This window comes from Pristis pectinata, chromosome 18 (assembly GCF_009764475.1).
Source record: "Pristis pectinata isolate sPriPec2 chromosome 18, sPriPec2.1.pri, whole genome shotgun sequence".
Lineage (NCBI taxonomy): Eukaryota > Metazoa > Chordata > Chondrichthyes > Rhinopristiformes > Pristidae > Pristis > Pristis pectinata.
The window spans coordinates 39733513-39754657 of record NC_067422.1 but is presented as its reverse complement, the minus strand read 5'-3'; the positions used below and the strand labels follow the sequence as shown (position 1 = coordinate 39754657).

General features: G+C 48.1%; 1 protein-coding gene across 1 annotated transcript in view; it reads left to right on the top strand.

The window, feature by feature from the left end:
• acsf2 (acyl-CoA synthetase family member 2) overlaps positions 1–21145 on the top strand; it is a 174991-nt gene that overhangs the window by 43372 nt on the left and 110474 nt on the right. Inside the window, exon 3 of the mRNA XM_052033283.1 lies at positions 14478–14606. Coding sequence (XP_051889243.1) covers positions 14478–14606 — 129 coding nt within the window. The remainder of the gene's footprint in view (positions 1–14477; positions 14607–21145) is intronic.

Genomic DNA, 21145 nt, shown 5'->3' with positions numbered 1-21145 from the left:
GGTAATCAACCGGGACGTCTTCCAGTTTATCTGGGGTCCAAGATGGAGCGAGTCCGATGGGTCACGCTGCACAAGTCCCCTGAGAATGAGGGGAAAGTATACCCAACGTTGCCCTCATCCTGATGACCACCTTTGTGTGTGGCTGTACCAGTCAGTGTGTGGACCCCAAGTACGTGGGCACCAAGTGTCGCTACATGCTGAGGTTCTACCTGTCCCTGGTGTTGCGGAGGATGGGCCCGGCCCCTCTACCACCCAATGCCCCAGTCAGCTGGACATTGTGGCACTACCTGCCCTTTGTGGAAGAGTTCTCCAAGTAAACACCTTTGGCCACAAGGCCATCAGGCAGTGGTCAGTGCGGAATGTCCTGCAGACCCTGCGGGACAGGGACACTATGGATTCTGTGGGTTTGTTCCCAGAGCAAATGGTCCGAACCATCTGGCAGAATGTCTCATCGCCAGATCTGACCAATAGGCACCAAGACTTAGCTTGGCTGATGGTGAAAGGTGCCCTCACAGTCAGAGCTTTCCTCTACAGACGACACATCACCCCCAATGTACGCTGTTCTCGGGACGGCTGCGGTGGGGAGGAGTCGGTCTCCCACCTCTTTGCAGACTGTGGATTTGCTCAGAGGGTGTGGAAACAGATGTCCTGGTTCATTCCCAGCAGCTGTGTGACAGAGGACTCTCTGATCTCCGGGCTGTTCCTGGGGACACACACGGAGTCAGACATCAAGTGCTGCTGGAAAGTCATCAACTTGGTGAAGGACGTCCTCTGGTCTGCCCGAAACCTGTTGGTCCCCCAGCACAGTGAGATGTCCGTAAGGGAACGCTGTCGACTGGCACAGTCCCGGCTGCAGGAGTCCGTGCTGAGGGATGCACTGAAGCTCGGTGCAGCCAACGCACAGGCTCTGTGGGGAAGGACCGCAGTCTGGGCTCCTTCCGCTACCGCTCACGGAGGGGCTGAGTCGGGTGGGGAAGCCCCTTGAACAATGAAAGGGGCATCACCTCAGGAGGCCACATTAGTGGCAGTGATGCTGTGTTTGTTTGTGTTTTCCTTTAAATTTTACAACACTGAATGCAACGACCATGAATATGAGGGTTTTGTTTTTGGCGCTGTTTCTTCCTTTGTACATTTTAAAATCATGAATAAGGTCTATTTTTGAAATTAAAGAGAACTACTCAGTGAGCGTCCACTTGCAGAGGCACAGAATGGAGAAGTAAAACATCTGACTAAACTTTCAAACGTAGGAGCAATGGTGGGTCAGTCACCACCACCACCCCCCCCACCCCGAGCTTTCTCTACCATTCATACAGGTCCTGACTGATCTGATTGGAACCTGCATTCCTGCCCACAACCAGTAATGTTTCAGCCTCTTGTTTATAAAGAATCTGTCTAACTCTGCCCTAAGGACCACTACTTCCAGCACCCCCAGAGGAAGAAAGTTCCAAAGATTAAGGACCCTCTGAAAGAAAAAAAATTGCCTCATCTCTGACTTAACTGGGCAACCCCTTCTTTTTAAACAGTGACCTCTACTCCTAGATGCTTGTATAAGAGGAAACATCCTCTCCGCTTCCACTTTGTCAAGGTCCTTCAAGATCTATGTTTTAATAATTCCCTCCCACTCCTGAACTCCATTGAACAACAGCATGTCCAACTTTTCCTCATAAAACAACCCACCTTTTGCTGGTATCAGTCTACTAAATCGTCTCTGAACTTCCAACACGTTAATACACTTGCTTAAATAAGGAAACCAAAATTGTTCCCAGCTCTCCAGATGTGATCTCACCAATGCTCTAGATATTTGAAGTTTACGCTGAATCTTTGTTAGATTGTACATGGAGAACAAAGTCCAAGTTGAGTTCAGATTCAGGTGTAATGAAAAACTTACTTACATCATCAGATACACAACATTTGCAAGGAAAACATAAATTAAGCATAAATTATAGACAATTTTTACAAGAAAGAACACAATTAGGTCAAAAAAAGTCCATTGTAGTGCAAGGTGGTCAAAGTGATGACAGTGTTGCTGTACTGAGGTAGTGATTAGGGTTGTGCAGGTTGGTTCAAGGACCAAACAGTTGAAGGGAAGTAGCTGTTCTTGAACCTAGTGGTGTGGGACTTCAGGTTTCTGTACCTCCTGCCCGATGGTAGCTGCGAGAAGATGGCATGGCCCAGATGGTGGGGAGGGATGTGCCTGTGATGTATTGGGCAGAGTCCACTAGTCTGTGCAGCTTCTTATACCACTTAACCAGGTATCTTCTCATACCATGAAGGACCCTGTCAAACGCCTTACTAAAACCCATGTAGGCAACATGCACAGCTCTACCCTCATCAATCACCTTCATCACCTCCTCAAAAAACTCAATCAAGTTAGTAAGACATGACTTGCCCCCCCCCCCCCCACAAAGCCATGCTGACTGTCCCTAATTAGGCCATGGTTTTCCAAATGCTCATAAATCCTATCCCTAAGAACCCTCTCCAATAGCTTCCCTACCACTGACGTGACACTCACTGGTCTAGAGTTTCCAGGATTATCCCCATTTCCTTTCTTCAACGATGGAACAATATGAACTTCTTGCCAGTCCTCTGAGAAACAGTCTTGGTCAAGGCCCCAGCAATCTCATCTCCTGCCTCTCTCAATACCCTGGGGTATATCCCATCAAGCCCTGGGAACTTATCTACCTTAATGTTCTTCAAGAGACCCAACACCACTTCTTTCTTTATCTCAAAATGCCCGAGCACATTAGAACGCTCCACACTGACCTCACTTTCCAGAATCAGAATCAGGTTTATTATCACTGACAGATGAGGTGAAATGTGTTGTTTTGCGGCAGCAGTACAGTGCAGGACATAAAAATTACTACAAGTTACAAAAATAAATAAATAGTGCAAAAATAGAATTACGAGGTAGTGCTCATGGACCATTCAGAAATCTGATGGCGGAGGGGAAGAGCTGTTCCTGAAACACTGAGTGTGGGTCTTCATGTCCTCGATGGCGGGGAGGGTTGTGCCCGTGATGGAGCTGGCTGAATCTACAACCCTCTGAAGCCTCTTTCCATCGCATTGGAGCCTCCATACTAGACGGTGATGCAACCAGTCAGAAAGCTCACCACCGTACATCTACAGAAATTTTCAAGAGTCTTTGGTGACGTACCAATTCTCCTCAAACTCCTAATGAAGCAGAGCCGCTGGTGTGTCTTTGCGATTGCATCAATGTGTTGGTCCCAGGATGGATCCTCTGAGATGTTGACGCCCAGGAACTTGAAGCTGCTCACCCTTTCCACTGCTGACCCCTCAGTGAGGACTGGTGTGTGTTCTCCCGACTTCCCCTTCCTGAAGTCCACAATCAATTCCTTGGTCTTGTTGACGTTGAGTGTGAGGTTGTTGTTGTGACACCACTCAACCAGCCAATCTATCTCACTCCTGTACTCCTCCTCATCGCCATCTGAGATTCTGCCAACAACAGTGGTGTCATCGGCGAATTTATAGATGGTGTTTCAGCTGTGCCTAGCCACACAGTCATGTGTAGAGAGAGTAGAGCAGTGGGCTAAGCCCGCATCCTTGAGGTGCACCTGTGTTGATTGTCAGCGAGGAGGAGATGTTACTACCGATCTGCACTGACTGTGGTCTCCCGATGAGGAAGTCGAGGATCCATTTGCAGAGGGAGGTACAGAAGCCCGGGTTTTGAAGCTTGTTGATCAGTACTGAGGGGATGATGGTGTTGAACGCCGAGCTGTAATCGATAAACAGCTGCCTGATGTATGTCTTGCTGCTGTCTAGGTGCTCCAAAGCAGAGTGGAGAGCCAGTGAGATTGTGGCCGCTGTAGACCTGTTGTGGCAGTCAACAAATTGCAGCGGGTCCATGTCCTTGCTTAGGCAGGAGTTAATTCTAGCCATGACCAACCTCTCAAAGCACTTCATCGCTGTAGATATGCATGCTACCCGATGATAGTTGCTGAGAAAGCTCACCCGGCTCTTGGGCACCGATATGATTGATGCTTTTTTGAAGCAGGTGGGAACCTCCAACTGTAGCAGTGAGAGGCTGAAGATGTCCTTGAACACTCCAGCCAGTTGGTCAGCACAGGTTTTCAGTACCCTGCCAGGTACACCGTCAGGGCCTGACGCCTTGCAAGGGTTCACCCTCCTCCTTAATAAATACCGACAGAAAGTACTCATTTAGGACCTCGCCCACATCCTCCACCTCCAAGCACATGTTCCCTCCTTTATCCTTCAGTGGTCCTACCTTCTCCCTAGTTATCCTCTTGCTCGGGATGTATGTATAGAATGCCTTGGGATTCTCTTTAATCCCACTCTCCATGGACTTTTCAGGGTTCCTCCTGGCTCTCTTAATTCCTTTCTTGAGTTCTTTTCTAGTTTTGTTTTTCTTCATGACTAAATTCGCCACCTCTCTCAACATCCAAGGTTCCCTTCCCCTGCCATCCTTACTGGAACATCCCTGTCCTGTACTCTGTGCAGTTGGTCTTTAAACACCCTCCACATGTCAGATGTGGACTTGCCCAGAAACACCTGTTCCCAATTAACTCTCCCTCATTCCTGCCTAATAGTCTCGTAATTTTCCCTGCCCCAATTTAATACTCTCCCACAAGGTCCATACTTATCCTTATTCATAGCTACCTTAAAACTTAAGGTGTTGTAATCATTGTTTCCTAAATGTCCTCCCACAAAAAGGTCAGTCATCTGGCAAAGCTCATTTCCCAACACCAGGTCCAGTGTTTGTACTGGTAAATTGGTTTAGTGTAACACTATTACAGTGCCAGCGACCCAGTTTCAATTCCGGCCGCTGTCTGTAAGGAGTTTGTACGTTCTCCCCGTGTCTGCGTGGGTTTCCTCCCACATTCCAAAGATGTACAGGTTAGGAAGTTGTGGGCATGCTATGTTGGCGCTGGAAGCGTGGCGACACTTGCGGGCTGCCCCTCAGAACACTCTACACAGAAGGTGCATTTCACTGTGTATTTCGATGTACATGTGACTAATAAAGAGATCTTATCATTATCACATGTACCGAGGTGCAGTGAAAAACTTTGTTTTGCATGCCATCCATACAGATCATTTCATCACATCAGTGCATCGAGGTTGTACAAGGGAAAACAATAACAGAATGCAGAATGAAGTGTTACAGTTACAGAGAAAGTATACTGCAGGCAAACAATAAGTTTCAAGGCCATAACGAGGGAGATTGTGAGGTCAAAAGTCCATTTTATCATACAAGAGTTCCATTCAATAGTCTTATAGCAGCGGGATAGAAGCTGTCCTTGAGCCTGGTGCTACAAACTTTCAGGCTTTTGTATCTTCTGCCTGATGGGAGGGGGGAGAAGAGAGAATATCTGGGGTGGGAGGGGTCTTTGATTATGTTGGCTGCTTTACTGAGGCAGCGAGAAGTGTAGACAGAGTCCACGGTGGGGATGCTGGTTTCCGTGATGTGCTGAGCTGAATCCACAACTCTGCAGTTTCTTGCGGTCCCGGGCAGAGCAGTTGCCATACCAAGCCGTGATGCATCTGGATACGATGCTCTGTATGGTGCACATGTAAAAATTGGTGAGTGTCAACAGAGACATGCCAAATTTCTTTAGCCTCCTTAGGAAGTAGAGGCACTGGTGAGCTTTCTTGGCCGTGGTGTCTACATGGTTGGACCAGGGCAGGCTATTAATGATGTTCACTCCCAGGAACTTGTAGCTCTCAACCTTCTCGACCTTAACACCACTGATGTAAACAGGAGCATGTACACCGCCCCCTTTTCTAAAATCAATGACCAGCTCTTTTGTTTTGCTGACATTATGGGAAAGGTTGTTGTCCTGAAACCATGTCACTAAGCACTCTATCTCCTTCCTTTACTCTGACTCATCATTATTTGAAATTCAGCCCGCTGCGATGGTATCATCTGCAAACTTGTAGGTGGAGTTCGAGCAGAATCTGGCCATGCGGTCGTGGGTGTATAGGGAGCAGAGCAGAGGGCTGAGGACGCAGCCTTGCGGGGCACCAGTGTTGAGGATAATCATATGGCCCCTTTTCTAGTTGCTCTGGTTTACTCCCACACCCCGATCGCATGCCGGTTGGTGAGTTAATTGGCTGCTGTAAATTGCCCCTAGTATGGAGACGAATGGCAGAAATGGGGGGGAGTCAGTGAGAATAAAAAAATGGGATTAATAGAGAATTAGTGTAACTCAGTGATTAATAGCTACACTCAGTGGGCTGAAGGGCCTGTTTCTATGTTGTAAGTCCCTGTGAGTCACTTTCCTCTGGAAAAACTGTGTGCTATTGAGAGGCTTTCAAAACTAGGCACAGGTTTGATAGAGTAGACGTAGAGATGTTTCATCTTGTGGGTGGGGACTAAACCAGGGGCCCAAAACATGAGGTAGTAACAGAAGTCCAATGGTGAACTCAGGAGAAGTCTTTAATTGGAGAGTTCTGATGACACAGTGTGGGGGCTCCGGTTACTGACTGCCCAGGGGGGTGTTCCTGTTCGAGAGCGCTGAACTTAAGGCAAGACTTTGAGTCCTATCTGGTATAAGTGTCTACATGTACTCTCACTTTTGGGAGATTATACTGTATCACCTGTACTTCAAGGATAATTTACTTCCTACTTTAGTCTCTTCCTGAAGGGGTCGAGCTGTCAATAATCACTATCTCGAGCGGTGGGTACCCCGTCCCTATCAAGGAGGAGATACTTGCAGCTCACAAAGCAGATTAAACACAGTTTATTTTTAAGTGAAGCACGTTTAATTGTGAGGAGTAAATCTTGATGGGGGTTTATAACTTACAAAGGAGTTCCAAAACACAAGTACAATTCTTCCAAACATCCCAATGGCTTGCAGATGAACAAGTCGTCCCTCACAGAAGCCGAGGCTGAGGAATGGATTCTGTGTCTTCTCTCTGTCACTCCTCCCAATCCTGACTGCCTTCCAACAGTTGGACTGTTTTCCTACTCGTTGGCATCATCGGTATGTGATGTTTCTCAACGACATTTATCAGGCTAGGTGGGTGGAGTGTTTAACTAGACCAACATGGACCCTCTCATTTCTCTTGATTAAGTCAAAAGGGGGAGCAAAGTGTACAAGTTAGAAGTTTAACTTATTCAACAACAAAAATCTTGAACCTTGGACAGTTTCTGCTGCCGTGCTAAAAAGCTAAGGTTAGCAATAAATCTTTTGGGCCTGGAAAGTAAATATCCACCACACCCACAGTGTGATGGCACAGTGTGGTTACCATGGTTACAGACTGCCCACAGTCTGATGACACAGTGTGGTTACCATGGTTACTGACCGCCCACGGTCTGATGGCACAGTGTGGTTACCATGGTTACAGACTGCCCACGGTCTGATGGCACAGTGTGGTTACCATGGTTACTGACTGCCCACGGTCTGATGGCACAGTGTGGTTACCATGGTTACTGACTGCCCACGGTCTGATGGCACAGTGTGGGGACCACGGTTTCTGACTGCCCACAGTGTGATAACAGGTGGTCTCAGGACAATTCTGGGACCTCTTGTTTGCTTATTTCTCTAGAAAAGTAACAGCACCTTCCCAACCATGGACTGTGACCGTTCAGACTGATTGCTAAGGTTTGTTTATTATTACACAGTGGTTGCTTAACTCTCTGACCAGTGATAACAGCAGTGAATCAGCACTCTGAGACTGGGCTGTCTGCCCAGTCCATTGTTTGATCTTAATGACTTTCCACATCAGAGAAACGTGCACTGAGCAGTGAAAGGAAGGGATAACAGCTGGAGAAATGCCACTTACTTACATTGCTCCTCTCCCACTTTTACCCCGGGATGGGGAAAATCCCAACAGTACTTCAGAGTCACAGACTCGGAAGCAGGCCCTTCGGCCCAACTGGTCCATGCTGACCGAGATGTCTATCCAAGCTAGTCCCACTTGCCTGCATTTGGCCCATATCCCTCTAAACCTTCTCTATCTATGTACCTGTCCAACTGTCTTTTAAATGTCCTTAAGGTGTCTGCCTCAACCACTTCCTCTGGCAGCTCATTCTACACCACAGGCTAGTATGGACACCAGAGTCAGTGTTTTCAGCTGAGTTTTTGCATCCTGTTTTGCCTTGGTCAAAAATTCTACTTGCTGTTCTCAGTGAATGAAAGTCTCCCCAGTGTCAGAACTGGCCACCTCACCCAATCCATCAGTCTGGGACGGTTGGCCTTACTTCATCCATTGGTGGATGGTCAGGATTGGTCAGAGTGCTTATTTCTGTTCTTGCTATTTGTTTTTGGCACTTGGACAATGCCAGCAAGACCAACATTTACTGCCCATCTCTCATTGCCTTGGAGGTCTCCAGTGCTGCGAGGCAGTGGCTCTATGCGCTGTCCTTGTCGTTCTCTGCGGTGGAGTTTGAGTGTTGAGAGGGGCTGCCGATAAAGCCTGGACCAGTACCTGCAGTACTCTCGGTGGATGACACACGTTGACCAGAGCACTGGTGGTGGTGGGAGTCAATGTTTAGGTGTCAGATTGGGCTCTTTGGTCCTGGATACTCTCGAGCTTCCCGAGAGTTGTTGCTGCACTTATCCAGCCAAATGGAGAGTATTCCGTCACACGCCTGACTTGTGGCTTGTAAATGGTGGAAGGGCCGTGGTTCCAGTCCCATTAGACTGAGTTTCCCTTCCTCTACTCACCAGAGGTGGATCTGTCAGACCGCCACCAGCTGAAATTGTGTTCAAGCTCTGAAACCAGCCAGCAGTGGGAAAGCTTACGAAATCCTGGAAATTTACAGAAGTATAGTTGGACCACAAGTTAAGTATAGAGAAAGAAAAGTTCAGCAAGTTTCTTCAGTTACAATGTTAATCAAGATGAGGAATAAGAGCAGCTTGTAGCAGAGATACTGCACTAATGGTGGTTGGGGGATGGGTGTGGTGGATGGGGAGGGAATTCAACATTCACATATGCTGGGAAGTCAAACGGGTGAAAGTTGTCTGGAGGATGAGTTCTGTGAGCAGTGTGCCCACAAGGTCTAACATAGCCTCCTCTTTCTCCCTTGTGAAATGAGACAGGGTTATGTAATAATCTCACAATAAGAAGCCCTCCAGATATTGGTATTCGCTTATTATTGTCACTTGTACTGAGGTACAATGGAAAACTTGTCTTGCATACCGATGGTACAGGTCAATTCATTACACAGTGCAGTTACATTGAGTTAGTACAGATTGTATTGATGTAGTACAGGTAAAAACAATAACAGTACAGAGTAAGGTGTCACAGCTACAGAGAAAGTGCAGTGCAATAAGGTGCAAGGTCGCAACAAGGTAGATCGTGAGGTCATAGTCCATCTCATTGTATAAGGGAACCGTTCAATAGTATTATCACAGTGGGGTAGAAGTTGTCCTTAATTCTGGTGGTACATGCCCTCAGGCTCCTGTATCTTCTACCCGATGGAAGAGGGGAGAAGAGAGAATGACCCGGGTGGGTGGGGTCTTTGATTATGCTGGCTGCTTCACCAAGACAGTGAGATAAAAGTCATTGCAACCTGATAGACTTTTATATTGAACCCCAGGTTGGCACAACTAAATCAGAAACGATAATCCATTTCAAAAGACGCATAGGCTGAGTAGATTGGGAAATAATATTCAATTGAACCCAAACACAAGCTGGAAGAAGAACATATTCCACGTGGGTAGTCTACACTGATGGTGTGAACACTGAATTCTCCAGTTTCAGGTAACTTGACCCTCCTGAGCTCCTTTCTGTCTCCTTCAGATCCACTTCAGTTCCCCCAACACTGAACTATAAAAACGCCCACGGGTAATTATAAGGCTTACGGAGTAGATTGGACTGAAAGAAAAGACTTGTACGTTCACCATAAAGAATAAGAAGCCTGCAGTTTGTGAGTGTTTAAGGAAGCAGTAAAGGGTGACCAAGAATTTGTAATGTGGGAAAAAGAGAATGTGAGAGTGAACTTACACTTTGGTTAGAGATTCTACAACTAAATAAAAGGTCAGAGAATGAGAAACATAAATGTGGGTCTTTGGAGAGAGACACAGGCAATTATGATGGGGAATCAGAAAATGGCTGAGACATTAGACTAATATTTTGCTTTGGTCTTCACCACTAAAGAGACAATAAATGTACCAGACATAGTGTGCACCAAGCGACAGTGAAAACTTATTTTTTTACAATATTTCACCAATATCCTTTTCTAAATGAGAGTGATCCTCTGGCACTGATGATCCTACATCCCAGGGTTCTTAAAGGTGAAGCTGTAGGAATTGTAAGTGTTCCAGAATTCCCCATATTCTGGAAGACTTTCAATGGATTGAAAGGTAGCAAAGTTATGAGATAAAGTAAGATTTCTTTATTAGTCACATGTACATCAAAACACACAGTGAAATGCATCTATTGCGTAGAGTGTTCTGGGGGCAGCCCACAAGTGTCGCCACACTTCCGGCACCAACATAGCATGTCCACAACTTCCTAACCTGTATGGCTTTGGAATGTGGGTGGAAACCGGAGCACCCAGAGGAAACCCACGCAGACACGGGGAGAACGTACAAACTCCTTACAGACAGTGGAGGGAATTGAACCCAGGTCGCTGGCGCTGTAATAACGTTACACTAACCACTACACTAACATGCCTGCCTGTGATGCCAGTATTCACGAAAGGAGGAAATGGGAGAAGAGGGTGGGAGCTGTTGATCATTCAGTCTGACAGCAGCTGTTGGGAAGTCCACTTGTTATACATGTGGTAATGACACACGTGATCAGGCAGAGCTTCCCTTTTGTGATTTTGTGAAAGGGAGGTCACCCGCGGTCTGGACAAACCTGAGGCTGTAACTGGCCCCTGTGGGTTGTAGTGGTTATAATAACCTCCTCCTCCTCTTAGTTGCTTAATTGTCCATTGCCATCTATGCTCTCTGCACAGGGTTGTAAAGATTCACTGTGATGTGCTGCTGTTGAGACTGGTTAGCACTGTTCATACAGCACTCTGTAGCGTTTTCACTGGTTCAAATGCATACATTCCATAGAACCATAGACCAATACAGCACAATACAGGCCCTTCAGCCCACCATGTTGTGCCGACCTTCAAACCACTCCGAAGACTATCTAACCCCTTCCTCCCACATATCCCTCTATCTTAAATTCCTTCATATGCTTATCTAACAATCTCTTGAACTTGACCAATGTATCAGCCTCCACCACCACCCCAGGCAGCCCATTCCATGCACCAACCACCCTCTGGGTGAAAAACCTCCCTCTGACATCTCCCTTGAACTTCCCCCCCCATTACCTTAAAGCCACGTCCTCTTGTATTGAGAATTGGTGCCCTGGGAAGGAGGCGCTGGCTGTCCACTCTATCTATTCCTCTTAATATTTTGTACACCTCTATCATGTCTCCCCTCATCCTCCTTCTCTCCAATGAGTAAAGCCCTAGCTCCTTTAGTCTCTCCTCATAATCCATACTCTCTAATCCAGGCAGCATCCTGGTAAATCTCCTCTGCACCCTCTCCAACGCCTCCACATCCTTCCTATACTGAGGCGACCAGAACTGGACACAGTACTCTGAGTGTGGCCTAACCAGAGTTTTGTAAAGCTGCATCATTACTTCGTGGATCTTAAACTCGATCCCACAACTTATGAAAGCTAACATCCCATAAGCTTTCTTAACTACCTTATCCACCTGTGAGGCAACTTTCAGTGATCTGTGGATATGAACCCCCCAGATCCCTCTGCTCCTCCACACTCCCCAGAATCCTGCCATTTACCTTGTACTCCGCCTTGGAGTTTGTCCTTCCAAAGTGTATGACCTCACACTTCTCTGGATTGAACTCCATCTGCCACTTGTCAGCCCAGGTCTGCATCCTATCAATATCCCTCTGTAAGCTTCGACAGCCCTCCACACTATCCACAACACCACCAATCTTTGTGTCATCTGCAAACTTGCGAACCCACCCTTCCACCCCCTCATCTAAGTCATTAATAAATATCACAAAAAGTAGAGGCCCCAGAGCCAATCCCTGTGGGACACCACTAGTCACAGCCCTCCAATCCAAATGCACTCCTTCCACCACAACCCTCTGCTTTCTACAGGCAAGCCAATTCTGAATCCACAAAGCCAAGCCTCCATGGATCACTTGGCCTCTGACCTTCTGAAGAAACCTACCATGTGGAACCTTGTCAAACGCCTTACGAAAATCCATGTAGACCCCATCTACCACACTACCCTCACCAATCTTCCTGGTCACCTCCTCAAAGAACCCTATCAAGCTAGTGAGGCAAGATCTTCACTTCACAAAGCCATGCTGGCTGTCCCTAATCAGTCCATGATTCTCTAAATGCTCATAGATCCTATCTCTTAGAATCCTTTCTAACAGCTTACCCACCACAGATGTAAGGCTCACTGGTCTGTAATTCCCTGGACTATCCCTACTACCTTTTTTGAATAAGGGGAAAACATTCGCCACCTCCAATCCTCTGGTACCATCCCTGTGGACGACAAGGACTCAAAGATCCTAGCCAACAGTTCAGCAATCTCCTTCCTAGCCTCACAGAGCAGCCTGGTGAATATTCTGTCAGGCCCCGTGGACTTATCTGTCCTAATATTTTCTAACAGCTCCAACACATCCTCTCTCTTGATAGCTACATGCTCTAGAGCATCACCCTTACCAACACTGTCCTCAGCATCATCAAGACCCTTCTCCTTGGTGAATACTGAAGAGAAGTATTCATTGAGAACCTCACCCACTTCCACAGCTTCCAGGCACAGCTTCCCACCTTTGTCTTTAATCAGACCTACCTTTACTCTCACCATCCTTCTGCTCTTCACGTACGAGTAAAGATCCTTGGGATCCTCCTTAACCCTACTCACCAAAGCCTTCTTGCTCTCCTTAGCCCTTTCTTAAATTCCTCCCTTGCTACTCTATATTCCTCATGAGCCCTGTCTGATCCTTGCTGCTTACACCTTATGTATGCTGCCCTCTTCTTCCTAACTAGTTGTTCCACCTCTCTCGTCACCCACGGTTCCTTCACCCTGCCATTCCTTCTCTGCCTCACCAGGACAAATTTATCCCTAACATCCTGCAAGAGATCCCTGAACATCGACCACATCTCCATAGTACATTTCCCTTCAAAAATGTCATCCCAATTTACACTCCCAAGTTCTCACCTTATAGCCTCATAATTCGCCTTTCCCCAATTAAATATCTTCCCGTCCTCTTTGCTCCTATCCCTGTCCATGACAATTCTAAAGGTCATGGAGCAATGGTCACTGTCCCCCAAATGCTCACCCACCGATAGATCTGTCACCTGTCCCGGTTCATTACCTAAAACTGGATCTAATATGGCATTCCCTCTAGTCGGCCTGTCAACATACTGTGACCGGAATCCGTCCTGGACACACTTACAAACTCTGCCCTGTCTAAACCTTTGGCACTAAGCAGGTGCCGATCAATATTTGGGAAGTTGAAGTCTCCCACGATAATAACCCTATTATTTTCACATCTTTCCAAAATCTGCCTCCCAATCTGCTCCTCAGTATCCCTACTGCTACCGGGGGGCCTATAGAATACTCCCAGGAGGGTAACTGCCTCTTTCTTGTTCCTAACCTCCACCCATATTGACCCTAGAGAGGATCCTTCTACATTATCCACCCTTTCTGCAGCTGTAAGTGTCCCTGACCAGTGTCGCCACCCCTCCTCCTCTTCTCCTCCCCTCCTTATCCCTATTAAAACACTGAAAACCAGGAATATTCAATATCCATTCCTGCCCTGATGTCAGCCATGTCTCTGTGATAGCCACAATATCGTAGTCCCATGTACTTATCCAAGCCCTCAGTTCATCTCCCTTATTCCTGATGCTTCTCGCATTTAAGTAAATGCACTTTAGCCCATCCACCTTACTACTTTTGTAGTACTCTGCTTCTCCTTCCTCAAAGCCTCTCTACCTGTCAGATCTGACTTTCCCCATCCCCTTCTTCCTCTGACCTACTCCTCTGGTTCCCATCCCCCTCGCAAACTATGGATCTAACAGGTAGTTGCCTCCCAAAGGCAATGTTATAGGAACATCTGAAGAACGGTTGGTCGTTCAGTCCTTTGACATTCAGTTAAACTGGCAGAGATTTTAACTCCATTTACCCTGCTTATCAACCATTGATACCCTTTCCAATCTTGGTTCTGGAGCTGTGTCAGCATTCGTAGCCCCTGCAGGTATGTGGGACAGACCAAGCTCCAGGTTCCTACAACCCTCCTACTCCAAGCTCTTCAACTAAATTACACCTCAATCTTCTAAACTGAGTGGATTACAATCCCACTCAATACAAACTGCCCCTTAATTTAACCACTTCAGCCCTGGTTTCATTCTGTGTGTCTCTGGTGAGCCATTTCAGGGTGCGGTGGGTACATAGAGAAAGAAGCTGACCACTAGGGTCCGCCGGCTGTGGGCTGGAGCTCAGTGGGCAGGGCTGGGTGAGTTGATTGACCTGCTGCTCCAGTTCTGAGCCGATCAGTTTGTCTTTGCAGGTTGACCAGTTGGCTGCAGGACTACTCGCCATTGGACTGGAGAAGGGGGACCGGCTGGCGTTGTGGGCACCAAACATGTATGAGTGGGTGCTGACTCAGTTTGCTGCAGCACAGGCTGGCATCATAATGGTGAGCACTGAGAGCGTCGGTGATGGCTGGGAACTCCCACCGCGGTGTGGCCACTGACAAACAGGCCTCGTTTCAAGGGGTGCTGACGTGGACAGGGCTGCGATCTATGCCGGAGGCTGTCAGTGTGAGAGCAGGGTGCAGAGTGTGAGGGGCGAGGGTCGACCAAGTGGGTGGAGGGAACGAGCGGCGGAGGGAACGAGGGTGGAGGGGTCGAGGCGATGAGGGGTTGAAGGTGGTGGGGACGAGGGCAGAGGGGATGAAGGGACAAGGGGACGAGGGTGGAGGGAGCAAGAGGGCAAGTGTGGAGAGGATGATGTTGGAGGGGACAAGGGTGGAGGGCATGAGGGGGTGAGAGTGGAGGGGTTGAGGGTTGAGGGAATGATGGAGGAGGGGCTGAAGGGACATGGGCTCGAGGGGACGAAGGATCAAGGGTGGAAGGAGTGAGAGTGGGGTGGGGAAGATGACTGGGTGGGTTGGAGTGGGGATGGCTGGGAGTGGGTGGGAGGTAGGAGGGGAATTCTAGTAGAGAAAACTGGGTGCTGGAAACCAGAATTAAAAACAGAAATTTCTGGAAACAATCAGTAGGTCAGGCAGCGTCTGTGCAGAGGGGAGCAGAGTTAATGTGTCAGGTCAGACACTCATTTCAGAATTGGGAAGTAGAGAAAATCAGATAGAAGCATAGAATATAGAAAACCTACAGCACAATTCAGGCCCTTCGGCCCACAAAGCTGTGCCGAACATGTCCCTACCCTAGAAATTACTAGGTTTACCCATAGCCCGCTATTTTTCTCAGCTCCATGTACCTATCTAACAGTCTCTTAAAAAACCCTATCGTATCCGCCTCCACCACCGTTGCCGGCAGCCCATTCCATGCACTCACCACTCTCCGAGTAAAAAAAACTTACCCCTGACATCTCCTCTATATCTACTCCCCAGCACCTTAAACCTATGTCCTCTTGTGGCCACCATTTCAGCCCTGGGGAAATGCCTCTGACTATCTACCCGATCAATGCCTCTATCATCTTTTACACCTCTATCAGGTCCCCCCTCATCCTCGATCTCTCCCAGGAGAAAAGGCCGAGTTCCCTCAACCTGCTTTCATAGGGCATGCTCCGCATCCCAGGCAGCATCCTTGTAAATCTCCTCTGCACCCTCTCTATAGCTTCCACATCTTTCCTGTAGTGAGGCAACCAGAACTGAGCACAGTACTCCAAGTGGGGTCTGACCAGGGTCCTATATAGCTGCAACAATACCTCTCGGCTCCTAAGTTCAATTCCCAGATTGATGAAGGGCAATACACCATATGCCTTCTTAACCACAGTGTCAACCTGCGCAGCTGCTTTGAGCGTCCTATGAATTCGGACCCCAAGATCCCTCTGATCCTCCACACTGGCAAGAGTCCTACCATTAAGTCTATATTCTGCCAACATATTTGACCTACCAAAATGAACAACTTCACACTTACCTGGGTTGAACTGCATCTGCCACTTCTCAGCCCAACTCTGCATCCTATCTACGTCCCTCTGTAACCTCTGACAGCCCTCTAAACTATCCACAACACCCCCAGCCTTCATGTCATCCGCACACTTACTAATCCACCCCTCCACTTCCTCATCCAGGTCGTTTATAAAAATCACAAAGAGTAAGAGTCCCAGAACAGATCCCTGAGGTACACCACTGATCACCGACCTCCATGCAGAATACGACCCTTCAACAACCACTCTTTGCCTTCTGTGGGCCAGCCAGTTCTGGATCCACACTGCAATGTCCCCTTGGATCCCATGTCTCCTCATCTTCTCCAACAGCCTCGCATGGGGTACCTTATCAAATGCCTTGCTGAAATCCATATACACTACATCTACTGCTCTCTCTTCATCGATGTGTTTAGTCACATCCTCAAAAAATTCAATCAGGCTCGTAAGGCAGGACCTGCCCTTCACAAAGCCATGCTGACTATTCCTAATCATATTATACCTCTCCAAATGTTCATAAATCCTGCCTCTCAGGATCTTTTCCATCAGCTTACCAACCACTGAGGTGAGACTCACCAGTCTATAATTTCCTGGGCTATCCCTACTCACTTTCTTGAATAAGGGAACAACATCCGCAACCCTCCAATCTTCCGGAACCTCTCCCATCTCCATCGACAATGTCAGAGGCTCCGCAATCTCCTCCCTTACCTCCCACAGCAACCTGGGGTACATCCTATCCAGTCCTGGCGACTTATCTAACTTGATGCTTTCCAAAAGTTTCAGCACCACCTCTTTTCTAATATCTACATGCTCAAGCTTTTCAGGCCGCTGCATGTCCCCACTACAATCCCCCAGATCTTTTTCTGTAGTGAATAATGATGTAAAGTATTCATTAAGTGCCTTCACTATTTCTTCCGGATCCATACACACTTTCCCGCTGCTGCACTTGATAGGCCCTATTCTTTCACATCTCATCCTCTTACTCTTCACATACTTGTAGAACACCTTGGGGTTTTCCTTAATCCTGCCCGCCAAGGCCTTCTCATGTCCCCTTCTGGCTCTCCTAATCTCTTTAAGTTCCTTCCTTTTAGCCTTGTACTCTTCCAGATCTCTAACATTATCTAGCTCTCTGTACCTTTTGTAAGCTTTTCTTTTCCTTTTGACCAGATTTATTATAGCCTTTGTACACCACGGTTCCTGTATCCTCTCGTGACTCCCGTCTCATCAGAACATGTCTATGCAGAACTCCACACAAATACCCCCTGAATATTTGCCACATTTCTTCCGTACTTTTCCCAGAGAACATCTGTTCCCAATTTAATCTTCCAATTTCCTGCCTGAGAGCCTCATAATTCCCTTTACTCCAAGTAAATGCCTTTCTAGTCTGTCTGTTCCTATCTCTCTCCAGTGCTAACGTAAAGGAGATAGAATTATGATCACTATCACCAAAATGTTCACCCACTGAGAGATCTGACACCTGACCAGGTTCATTTCCCAATATCAAATCAAGCACAGCCTCTCCTCTTGTAGGTCTATCTACATATTGTGTCAAGAACCCTTCCTGAACACACCTAACAAACTCTACCCCATCTAAACCCCTCACTGTCTGGAGATGCCAATCGATGTTTGGGAAATTAAAATCCCCCATCACAACAACTCTGTTATTCTCACACCTTTCTAGGATCTGCTTCCCTATCTGCTCCTCAATAACCCTGTCACTATTGGGCGGCCTATAAAAAACACCCAGTAAAGTTATCGACCCCTTCCTGTTCCTAACCTCCACCCACAGAGACTCCGTAGACAATCCCTCCACTACGTCCACCTTTTCCACAGCCGTGACACTATCTCTGATCAACAGTGCCACTCCCCCACCTCTTTTACATCTCCTTCCTGAAACATCTAAAACTCGGCACTTGAATCAACCATTCCAGCCCCGGAGCCATCCAAGTCTCCATAATGGCCACCACATCATAGCTCCAAGTATCGATCCAAGCTCTAAGCTCATCCGCCTTGTTCACAATACTCCTTGCGTTAAAATAGACACATCTCAAGCCTGTCTGAACACTTCCCTTGTCTATCACCTGCCTATGGTACTTACTCCTAGCTTCCTCTACTTGAGAGCCAAACACCTCTTCCCCAGTCTCTCCAGTTCAGATCCCACCCCCCAACAATTCTAGTTTAAACTCTCCCCAGCAGCCTTAGCAAACCTCCCCACCAGGATGTTGGTCCCCCTGGGATTCAAGTGCAACCTGCCCCAAAAGAGGCCCCAATGATCCAGAAATCTGAATCTCTGCTCCTTATTCCAATCCCTCAGCCATGCATTTAACCTCCTCCTCATTCTGTTCCTATACCCACTGTCACTTAGCACAGGCAGTAATCCGGAAATTACTGCCTTTGAGGTCCTGCTTCTCAACTTCCTTCCTAATTCTCTATAGTCTCTTTTCTGGACCTCATTCCTTTCCCTACCTATGTCGTTGGTACCAATATGTACCACGACCTCTGGCTGTTCTACCCTCCCTCTGCAGGATATCTTGGACACGATCTGAAACATCCCGGACCCTGGCACCTGGGAGGCAAACTACCTTCCAAGTTTCTTTCCTGCGTCCACAGAATCGCTTGTCTGCCCACCTAACTATAGAGTCCCCCATCACTAGTGCCCTCCTCACTCCTTCCCTACCCTCCTGATCCACAGGGCCGGACTCTGTGCCAGAGACACTGCCACTGTTGCTTCCCCCAGGTAGGCTGTCTCCCCCAACGGCACTCAAGCAGGAGTACTTATTGTCAAGGGGTACAGGCACAGGGGTACTCTCTAGTACCTGACTCTTCCCCTTCCCCTTCCCCCTCCTGACTGTGACCCACTTGCCTGACTCCCGTGGCCCCAGCGTGACCACCTGCCTATAACTCCTTTCTATCACCTCCTCACTCTCCCTGACCAGACGCAGGTCATCGAGCTGAATCTCCAGTTCCCTAACACGGTCCCTCAGGAACTGCAGCTCGACACACCAGGTGCAGACGTAGCCTTCCCGGAGGCAGGGAGACTCCGGGAACTCCCACATCTGACACTGAGTACAGGAAACCGCACTCATACCCCTTCCTTAACTCGTCACCGACCTTTCCTCACCCCTTTACACCGAAGCCCCTTGAGCCAAAGCCCAGAACACTCCGCTCCCTCTCACTCCGCTGCCCGCTCCGACGCTGCCCGCTGGACATGGCAGTTTGCTTTTTAAACTGCCCGCGCTGCACCTGCACAGTCCAGCCCCCACTCTACCGCTTAAAACTTTTAAAACACTTATAAAAGTACCTTATAAAAATCTAACCCTAGTAATTACAACCCTATTAAAAACTAACCCTTATAATTAATATTTTTAAGTTGTGGTGAGGGTCAGGGACAGGGGGGATGTTCTGGTGGGGACGTTGTTGTGGAGACATTTATGTGGGGATGTTGTTGTGGAAACGTTATGAGAATGTTGTTGTGGGGACAATGTTGTGGGAATGTTGTAGGGATGTTGTTGTGGGAATGTTGTTGTGGGGACGTTGTTGTTGGGATGTTGTTGTGGGGACGTTGTTGTGGGAATGTTGTTGTGGGGACGTTGTTGGGATGTTGTTGTGGGGACGTTGTTGTGGGGATGTTGTTGTGGGGATGTTGTTGTGGGGATGTTGTTGTGAGGACGTTGTTGTTGTGGAGACATTTTTGTGGGGATGTTGTGGGAATGTTGGTGGGGTGTTGCTGTGGGGACATTGTTGTGGGGACATTGTTCTGGGGATATTGTTGTGGGGATGTTGCTGGGATGTTGTGGGGACGTTGTTGTGGGGACGTTGTTGTTGGGATGTTGTGGGAATGTTGTGGGGACGTTGTTGTTGTGGAGACATTTTTGGTGGGATGTTGTGGGGATGTTGTGGGGATGTTGTGGGGATGTTGTGGGGATGTTGTTGTGGGGACATTGTTGTGGGGATATTGTTGTGGGGATATTGTTGTGGGGATGTTGTGGGGACGTTGTTGTGGGGATGTTGTGGGAATGTTGTTGTGGAGAAGTTGTCATGGGGATACTGTTGTGGGGGTAAGTTATATACGAGGTCACCTGGTTAATGGGAGCAGGTGGAGAAGAGGAAACAGAGAAAGGGAACAAAACGTTCCAGAACCTGGGACTGTCGCACTTCTCCAGGAGATGAGGCTGTGCTACTAGACCGAGCTAATCTCACTGCTGGGCGACCTGCAGAGACCCGTTCTCACAGAGAGAAAGTGAGTTACCAAATGCAGAGCTCGATATTTCTGCAGAAGGCTGCAGTGCCACCAGGTGGAAGATGGGATACTGTCCCTCAAGCCTCCCGTCGGCCTCTCCTCACAGTGCAGGGGGTCACAGGGAGTGGGACGGAGTATTAAAGTGGCAGGTAACAGAGAGCTCTTGTTGGTTCTGCAGACTGTGTGTAGGTCCTCCACAAAGCACTCACCCAGTCTGCGTTTGCTTTCTCCAGTGTAGAGGAGTCCACATTGCAGTCACTGAATGCAGTATCCCAGATTGGAATCACTGGGAATCACCTGGAAAGACTGAGTTCCTGGATGGCGAGAAAGGAAGAGGGTAAAGGCCAGGTGTTGCCTCTGCTGCAGTTGCAGGGAATGTGCCCTGGGATGGGGAGTGATTAGAGGGGACGATAGAGTTGACCAGGGGGTCAGGAATGGAAATACTGAAGAGGGAGGGGGAGGGGTGTCTGGTGGTGGACTCTCGCTAACGCGGGAAGGAATTGGGAAGGATGATCTGTTAACTGCGGAGGTTGGTGGGGTAGAAGGCAAGAACCAGGGGAGCTCTTTCCTGGCCCAGTCCAGTCAGAGAGCAGGTGGAAGCAGAGGTGTGGGAACTAGATGAGGCTCGGTAAAGAGCTGGGTCCATGAGGGTTGAGGGAAAGCCGTGTTTCAGGAAAAAGGATGACATCTTAGAGGCATTTCTGCGGAAAGTCGCGTCGTTGAAGCGAATGCATCTTGCGTCAAGAAACCTTGGCAAAGGTGGAATCAAGAGGAAACCCTCCGATGGTTGGAGACGTACCTCACACAGACAAAGATGTGTGGTTGTT